This window comes from Diospyros lotus, chromosome 4, assembly GCF_014633365.1.
Source record: "Diospyros lotus cultivar Yz01 chromosome 4, ASM1463336v1, whole genome shotgun sequence".
NCBI lineage: Eukaryota > Viridiplantae > Streptophyta > Magnoliopsida > Ericales > Ebenaceae > Diospyros > Diospyros lotus.
Window position 1 is genome coordinate 5,932,553 of NC_068341.1, and position 9,459 is coordinate 5,942,011.

Here is a 9,459-nt window from a genome sequence, read left to right on the forward strand (position 1 = left end):
TTATAATTCATTTAACAGGGGGAGAGATGGCAAGTACATATCAAGGGTTTTATCCCTTTGGTTTGAATCTGTCACTTTACTCATTGAAATTGACTTCAACATGTATCAGGGGTTGGTTCAATTGCCAAAACTCAATTTTGCAATATAGCAACATCATGAACTCCCCAAAACATTGGGTTGATCTCATTGTTTCATGCTGCATATGAATACAACAGCAACATCCATTTTAATGTTTAAGGCACCAGGCTAAGATCATTGACTTCGATTCTCTCGACAGGTAAAGATGACGACCTTGTTACATTCACAGCAGGAGAGATTCGAAACATTACATATTTACTGCAACATCCTTGCAGCTGGATTCTGTTATGAAGAACATGGACTCCTCAAGTTCCGGCTCAGCCAACATAGCGCCTCCTTGATACAACAAAGGAACAAGGTTGATTTATTCTTGCCTTTTATATTCAACTATTGTGTCATATGCCTCCATGTTGAATTGACTTTCTGCAAAACATCTAATGAAAACAAAGTTACCTGCTCGTTAAACAAGTGATATGCCAGTAAACAAAATAATTAGATCATTATCACCTAAAAAAATGCAAATCTATTGAAGAAATGCATATAGGATTTTCTTATTTTGGCAATGGCAATCTAATCACATTTGAGTGTAAGATGATATACCTAAGTTCATGCCAAAACATATGGGTCCTTTCATGCAGGAATCGTTGCAAAGGTTCAAGATAGTTATCCTCAAGAACAGCCTGTTGAGCAGGGAACCCATGCTTCTCTTCAAGGCTTGACAGGAACAGAGAGGAAGCTACATGCACAATTATAGATGGATCGGGATCCCCAAGGATTGCTTGCAGTTCCCTGCGAATCCATGGCTCTATTTTTTGGAGTATCCTTTCTCTGGCAACATTATTTGCTGTTATGTTCTGAGAATCAAAATCACGAGTAAACTCTAAAAAATAACTTCTTAAAAATCAAATTCTTTTTCTTCCTCCAATCCTGAAATCAAATGCAAGTTCACATTACAAAGTTAACATTTAGCACTTGGGGGGTTCATAAATGATGTACAGAAGTTAATAAAAACGTGTGCCATATAGAACATTTTCCAAGAGCTCCCTGCGCCATGGGAATTCGAGGAGCCTTCCCACAGCATATGTGGGGAAGACATTACCGTACAAATTGCAAGAGCACATCAATTAAGCGCATGACACATTTAGAGTCAGTGTCTTTCTGACATGGGACACTAATTATGGGTGTTTGTGCATTAACATTACAAGGGAATTATGTATCCATAATATAACCTCGTTCATGAAGCATCCAAGGGACAAAAACTTGTCAGAGATTCCACAACAAGAACCCACTTACAAGACAGATTTTGCACGCTTGTAATCTCAAATGAAGGGGCTCCACCTCCACAGACAGAAATCTATATAAATATTAGTTGCAATTGTTTTATGACAACTGGCAACAATTCAACTGTCGTCAGTGGCAAAGAAGGGCGTAAATGGTAAACATAAAAAAGAAAAATGAGGCAAAACCTCGGCATGCAGCTTACTTTTTGGGACTGCACATCTGTAAAACCTTTGTGTTTTTCAAATACATGATACAAGATACACACCTATATACATTTGTACCAAGAACTTTGAGAATACATGAACGAACATTTATGTCCATTGCTCTTAACACTTAACAAATGTACCTTTCCAAGACAACTTTGAGGAAAACATGGAACAGCCTGCAACTGCTGCTCGTATATGCTGCAAGGTAAAAGTTCACATTAGCATAATCGTTTAACCAAATCATAACTTATAGACAGTACGTGAACATACCAAATAGTAACAATAAATAGTGGTTTCAAAATTGAACAGCTAAAGACATTAATAAGAAAAGAACTGCAAACAATATTTACGTATTTACAGATGACAAATCAAATAGAACTTGGAAACCTGAAAGGTTTTACCTAACACGCCACTGAAGAACTCTCTCAGCAACAGCATCGGAAGGCTCTGATTCCGACCTTCTAAACCATCTTCGTCTAGGCAACGGTCTTGTTTGCCAACTTCCACAATTAAATTCCTCTCTTGATCTTCTCAAAATCCTACGAACAAATTAAATTTAAAATCATAACCTGAAGTATATACAAAACTATCCGAGGCCTAAAGATATCAGGAACCCAACTTTTAGTTTACATATTCTTGTTTAGATGAGCCAGCCAGGCTTTCCTTTCTCAAGCTACAATTTCTCACCAAGCGAACAAATGAGACTAAAATATAAGCACGCACCTCACTTCTGCCCAGTGAAGTGTGCCTGTGGCAGCTGAGTGGAGCTCCATCGTTTACCTTTCTATGCCAGTTTTGCCTCTTATTGCTTCATATTTTCTAGATTTACAAACTACAAATTTTCTCCTTTTTCTGAAAACTGTCATTAACCAAACAAACAGACAATAGTATCAAAAATCAACTTCACTGAGCAGAAGCATCTCTATGGCCCTTGTGTAACGCTTCGTTTGGTTTATTATCCTCCGTTCAACCCAGTTCAAACAAGGAGCTACAAATCTTTAATTTGTTTACCAGCAGAACAAACCAAACCATAAAATAACATAAAAATGAAAAAATTTACTCCTTCCCGTCTGGTTCCATGGAGGAAAATAAAGGGAAGGAAATAGCAGACGTCACTTCTTCTCATTTTCTTTAGCTTCTTTCCTCCTCTCCTCTCGAAACCAAAATCAAACACGGAACAAATATATTCTCTTCTTATTTATGTGGAAGAGTAGCCGATATTGTTTCTATCTTTTGTTTCTTATTTACTGTTGTGGTTGGCTATCAGTTAAGGAGGTAGTTTATAATTTGGTTTGTATATAAGGACAGTCAAGTCCTTAGTTGTTTTGATAAAACAATTTCTCTATCCTTCAATAACATTTTTCTCTCGAGGTCTTATTCATCTCGATTTTTCTTTTCTGTCCGACTTTCATGGTATCAAAACCAATTTGACTCGTGTTGATGGCTTCTCTTCACACCGTTAGCTCCTCTTCATTGCCTCACTCCAATTTTGTACTGTCATCGACATCACAGTCAGACTTTACAGCAATAGCGAATGCGTTTAATTTTGTTCCGATCAAATTGGATTCCAACAACTATCTGTTCTAGAAAGCTCAGGTTTCAATGACGATTAGAGCGTTCGATTTGCAACAGTACATAAACAAGGCTCCAACACCTACGCAATACATTCGCGATCCAGAAAATCCAGTTTGCGATGCTTAGGTGCTCAATCCCGATTATCTCAGTTGGATCAGGTCAGATTAATTTCTCTTAGGCTAGTTATTTTCGACTATGGAGAAGAATGTTTTAGCGCAAGTTATTCACTGTGAGTCTTTATTTGAAGTTTGGAGTGTGCTTGAAAACTTATACTCACAACAAACTGTTGCAAAATCATTTCAATTAAAACAGTAATTAAGATCTATGAAGAAGAATGATCTATCAGTCAATGATTACATTCTGAAACTTAAAAGTATTGGACACGCCCTAACTGCTATCGGAGAGCCGTTAAGTGATAGAGAACTGTTGATGGCCATTTTGTATGGCTTGGATAGTGATTTTGAGACTATCGTAAGTCTAATTATATACCAGATGGATGATATTGACATAGACAAAGTCCAATACCTTCTATTAATGCATGAACAACGGCTTGCTACTAAGAATGCCTCTAGTGTTTCTTTTGTCTATAACATTGGATCTGCCAGTGTTAATTTGACCTCACAATGGACAAAAGATGATTCTGGAGTGTCTAGAGGTGGTGTTGGTTCTAGAGGTATGCTTTTTAGAGGTGGAAATTATAGAGGATGAGGACGTCGCTAGTCCTTTGGACATAGAATGTATTGTCAGCTTTGTGGAAGCCCTGGTCATTTGGCTGACCGTTGTTACCATCGGTTTGATCGGAACTTTCAGAGGAGCTCATCATTATCTTCTAGTCCTAATTTTGGTTCTCAGTTTGATAGAGGCAGTGATTCTTTTGTACATAATCCTCAGTCATTTGTGGCTCATCCCATCGGCTCTAATGAAGCCAACTTAGCTGATAGTTCTGAGGCTTACCATGGCAGCTTGCCCTCACCTTCAAACATTTCCTCTTCATTTTCTGCCCCTCAATTAAAATCTGATGCCTTAGCCATTTTTAAAACATTTACAAGCTTGCAGAACTTCAGTATAATGCCAAACTCAAAACTCTTCAAACTAATAATGGTGGCGAGTTCAAAGCCTATATCTTATATTACTGCTTGTGCCATTCAACTTAGATTCATTTGTCCTCATACACACCAACATAATGGTGTGGTTGAGCGTAAACATCGCCACATAGTTGAAGTGGACCTTACCTTATTAGCTCATGCTCAAATGCCCTTAAAATTTTGGGTAGAAGCGTTTACTACTATTGTCCATATAATTAATCTTTTGCCGGCTTATACCTTAAAATTCTAGTCCCCATTTTTAGTCATTCACCATAAAGAGCCTGATTATATGCAATTACAACTATTTGACTGTGCTTGTTTTCCCTTCATTCGACCCTATAACAAACACAAATTTCAATTTCATTCAACCAAATGTGTATTTCTAGGCTATAGCCACGTGCATGCTGGTTTCAAGTGTTTGCATCCCTCAGAGTCTATATTTCTCGTCATGTCAAGTTTAAGTCAGAGGAATTTCCTTATTCTACATTGTGGACTTCCTCCTCAAATTGTACCGCTCTGTCTTCTGTTTCAAATGTTTGTTCTGGTCAATCTACTTCTACTCTTCATTCCATGTCTTCTTTTCCTGTCCGTCCTTTCTCTTCGGTATATCCTCAAGCAACACAGTCCTCTCATTTGTCCTCTGTTGTTCCTTCTTTTATACCTGATAATCCTTCTGCTCAACCCTTACCTAGAACTCTAGAGTGTTTGAGATCTACTCCATCTTCTCTTCAACTTGGTCACCCTAAACCTTCTAAATCTAAGCCTAGTCCTGCTCCATCCATTCATCCTATGATCACCTGATCCAAGGCCAAACATCTTCCAGTTTCCTCTCCATATGCTTTAGTAAGCACCTCATAACCAAATTCAGTTCAAGAGGCTTTCTTAGATCCTAAGTGGGTTAGAGCTATGAATGAAGAATATACTGCTCTTCAACGCAATCAGACATGGGTTTTGGTCCCATTTTCTTTTGATATGAACCTGATTGATTGCAAATGGGTGTTTCGGGTGAAATATAATTCTGATGGATCTGTTTTAAAACATAAGGCTCGGCTGGTTGCAAAAGGTTTTCTTCAAAACCCTGGTGTTGATTACAGTGAGACCTTTAGTCCGGTGGTTAAGGCTCCTACTATTAGGGTTTTGTTCTCCTTGACACCTTCAGTTGGGATATTCAGCAAGTTGACGTCAACGATGTCTTTTTGAATGGTGATCTTGATGAGGTTGTTTTTATGAGGCAACCAAAAGGGTTTGTTAGCCCTGAGTTTCCTACCCACGTTTGTAGGTTGAAAAAGTCCTTATATGGACTGCGCCAAGCCCCTCGTGCTTGGTATAATAAGCTGAAGGGAGTCTTACAGCAGTGGGGTTTTAAGAAGGCAGTTTCTGATGCCTCTCTTTTCATTAAAAGGACTTCTCGTTATGTGTTGTTTGTCCTAGTATATGTTGATGATATTTTGGTGACTAGTTCAGACTCCTTGGCTCTTCAGGAGTGTATTCATGATTTGGACAAGAATTTTGCACTTGAAACTCTTGGGTCGGTTAACTACTTTCTTGGGTTTGAAGTGTATAGAAACTCCAGTGGTCTCTATCTCACACAATCCAAGTACACCATGGATTTGTTAAAGAAAGCAGTGATGGATAACTGTAAACCTTGTCTGACACCTATGACTTCAGGCCTATCTTTGACTGATGAAGGTGTTCTCTTTTTTGAGCCTTCATTTTATCGAACCATAATAGACTCCCTATAGTATTTGACTTACACTTGGTTGGATATTGCATTCACAGTAAATAAGTTGAGCTAGTTTCTTTTAGCTCCGAAAGTTCAACACTGGCAGGCTTGCAAAAGACAATTACAGTATCTTAAGGGAACTCCTCATCTGGGGCTGATGTTTACACCTTCTTCTCAAGATATGTCTCTAACTATTTTTACAGATGAGGATCATGCCGGGTGTAAGGTGACCCGCAAGTCCACCAGTGGGCTGTGTGTGTTTCTTGGTTGTAATTTACTGGTCTGGGGTTCTAGAAAGTAATCGGTGGTGGCTTGATTAGTAAGAGAAGCAGAGTATCGAGCAGTGGCCCAAGGAGTTACAGAAATCTTGTGGCTGAAGTCGTTAATGTCAGAGCTGGGATATCCTTGTGAGAAGACTTCTATCTTGTGGTGTGACAACCTGGAAAATAAGAGTATGGCTGAGAACCCTGTTTTTCACTCTAGGACAAAGCACATTGAAATTGATGTGCATTTTGTCTGTGAGAAAATTGAAAATGGAGATGTTGATGTTCGGTATGTACCTACTCTTCATCAGGTGGCTAATATTTTTACAAAGGGTTTATCAAGAGATCAGTTTGTATTTCTGCGCAACAAGCTAAGGCTTCAACAGTCACCTGAGTCCCTCTCAGCCTGTTGTTTGTGTTGATCCTGAAGTATAGTTGTTATCTACAACAGCTGCAGGTGGTTCAGCAGGCTTGATGCTGCCAAGGGAGCCTGATTTGAGGGGGAGTGTGGAAGAGTAGCTGATATTGTTTCTGTCTTTTGTTTCTTATTTACTGTTGTGGTTGGCTATCAGTTAAGGCGGAAGTTTATAATTCGGTTTGTATATAAGGACAGTCAAATCCTTAGTTGTTTTGATAAAACAATTTCTCTATCCTTCAATTAACATTTTTCTCTCCAGGTCTTATTCATCTCGATTTTTCTTTTCTGTCCGACCTTGAAGCTCTGGGCTTCAATTTAGACCCTTTTCTCTTTGCAAACCAAACAAGCGGATATCTCTACTTACTGTACAGTTTCTCCAAAACAAAAAACCAAAAAAAAAGAAAAGAAAGGAAAAACAGAACCTCACCTTCGTTCCGAAAGAGGACATCTTCCTATCCCGCGGGAACCTTCTATTTGGACCTTTCTATTATCGGCTAGAGCTGGCAATCGCTGCTTGACAAAAGTTCCAAACCGGAGATCGATCTTGAAGAACCAAGCATCGAATTTCGCGTTGCACACAGGGCACTTCCGCTTCAAATCGCTCCATCTTCGAATGCAATCGACGCAATAAGGATGCAGGCACGCCGTGATCACCGCCGCTCTGCGATGGTCGATGCGGCCCAGGCATATCGGGCACGATTTGTCCCAAATTGCTGGTTCGATTCGCTTCAGTAAAGATTTCCGGCTACTGGTTCCACTCGCACGTGGGAGTAATGATCTTCGCGAAGACGCAGACTCCATCGACAGTTCTTTAACAAGAAGGGAGAAAGGAGGAGAGAAATGGGAGCATTTTATATATGTTGGATTGTCGGTTCTATACGGGTTCGACCCGATTCAATTTGGAGTCCAGAAGGAGTGAAGGACCAGAACTATGATAAAGCGAATAAATAATTATAATGATTAAATATAATAACTAATTTATTATTTCGTGTAAAGTTAATGCTTAATAGAATTATCGGAAAAAAGAACATTTTTTAGAACATTTAATTTAACTAGTGGTTCACCCATGCGATGCATGGGTATTGTAAAAAAAAAATAATTATTAAAGTGAAAGTTATATAATTTATTTGGTAGTTACAATAAATAAATATTACAATAAAAAAGTAAAAAATAAATAAAATAATCATATTATAATCATGAAAATACAACAAAATGATCACATATTTTGAAAGATTTCCTTATATGCATTCAAGGGTAGACGAACAATTAAAAGCACATAACTCTATTTTGAAACCATATAAAAAATAAACTTAAATTAACATGTAATATAATAAATAATGCATAAAAAATAAAAAAATTATACAATAACAGGAAAAAAAAAAGAAATAAACGATAACCAACCTATTTATTCTAAAATATGTATTCAATGATAGATATTTTTTTTTTTTTTAGATTTTCACGTGTATTTGTCTCATATGTGCTTACCATACAAACCCTCAAGGCCTAATTTTTCTTAGTTGCATTTACATCACTCACTTGATAGAATAATGGTGCTATGTTACACCAGAAGACCAAATTAAGTAAAAAAATACGGTTAATTTTTACTAAATAAAAGTAAAGAATAATAGAAAATTTGAGAAAAAGAATCGAGAAATGAGAAGAGAGGAAATGGAAGGGTTGAACGGGAATTGAGAGAAAGAAGAATGAGATATTTGCTTTCTTTTATTAATTTATCTTTCTTTAAGTTATCCTATTTCTCTTAATTTATCAAATTACATGCAACCATTAAATTTCTCTTTTTTCCCACGCTTTGCTACACAATTCGAATCTTACTTACTTAACAAAATTTTCAAAACACAAATTTAATTTGCATTTAATTTCTCTAATTCCAACATATAGCATATCTTCAGAGTAGACTAAGGGGAAAAATGAGAATTAAATAAATGACAATAATCAATTAAGTTGAAAAATAAAATTATGACATTTAAAATTATAAAAAATAAATTTAAATTAATTAAATTGTAAGTAAAATAAAGATAATTTAAATAATCAATTAATTATATGAATAATAATAATCAAATTTTCTAAATTGATTATCCATACATGACTTTACATATTTCTCCTAACAATTAATTACCACATTTAAGACTGGTCAAATTTTTAAGGAAGCAAAAAAAAAAAAAGAAGTTAAAAAAGAAAATTATAACATTTAAGTTATATATAAAATTATAATATTTAAAATTATAAAAAAATTAATTTAAATTAATTAAACTATATATAAAATAAAGATAATTTAAATAATCAATTAATTATATAAATGATAATAATCAAATTTTCAAAATTGATTATCCATGACTTTACATATTTCTTCTCGCAATTAATAACCATATTTAAGACTGGTCAAATTTTTAAAATATAATAAAAAAAAGTTAAAAAATAAAATTATAATATTTAAATTATATATAACATTTAAAAATATAAAAAATAAATTTAAATTAATTAAACTATATATAAAATAAGAATAATTTAAATAATTAATTATATAAATGATAATAATTAAATTTTCAAAATTGATTATTCATACATGGCTTTACATATTTCTCCTGACAATCAATTACTATATTTAAGATGGATCAAATTTTTAAGAAAGCAACAAAAAAAATAAAGTTAAAAAATAAAATTATAACATTTAAGTTATATATAAAATTATAACATTTAAAATTATAATAAAATAAATCTAAATTAATTAAACTATATAAAATAAAGATAATTTAAATAATTAATTAATTATATAAATGATAATAATCAAATTTTTAAAATTAATTATACA

General features: G+C 35.0%; 1 protein-coding gene across 2 annotated transcripts; it reads right to left on the minus strand.

Moving 5' to 3' along the window:
- Positions 1–153: 153 nt before the first annotated feature.
- LOC127799148 (uncharacterized) lies at positions 154–7,458 on the minus strand. Of its 2 annotated transcripts, none has more exons than XM_052332898.1 (5): positions 7,057–7,458; positions 1,967–2,104; positions 1,706–1,763; positions 679–932; positions 154–501 (listed from the first exon to the last, which is right to left on the minus strand). In XM_052332898.1, exons 1-5 carry the CDS (start codon positions 7,428–7,430, stop codon positions 474–476), a joined length of 852 nt encoding a protein of 283 aa, XP_052188858.1. In that variant the 5' UTR covers positions 7,431–7,458; the 3' UTR covers positions 154–473. The 2 variants fall into 2 exon arrangements, with proteins under 2 accessions (XP_052188858.1, XP_052188857.1); XM_052332897.1 differs by having other exon boundaries at positions 154–512; positions 7,057–7,457.
- Positions 7,459–9,459: the final 2,001 nt, after the last annotated feature.

Excerpts from the sequence above, each read along its gene's own strand:
- LOC127799148 (XM_052332897.1), bottom strand. The coding sequence starts at position 7,430 with ATGGAGTCTGCGTCTTCGCGAAGATCATTACTCCCACGTGCGAGTGGA. Across the intron at positions 933-1,705 it reads CTCAAAGTTGTCTTGGAAAG|AACATAACAGCAAATAATGT; the intron begins GTACATTTGTTA and ends TTTGATTCTCAG. Across the intron at positions 513-678 it reads ATGTTTTGGCATGAACTTAG|ATGTTTTGCAGAAAGTCAAT; the intron begins GTATATCATCTT and ends TGTTTTCATTAG.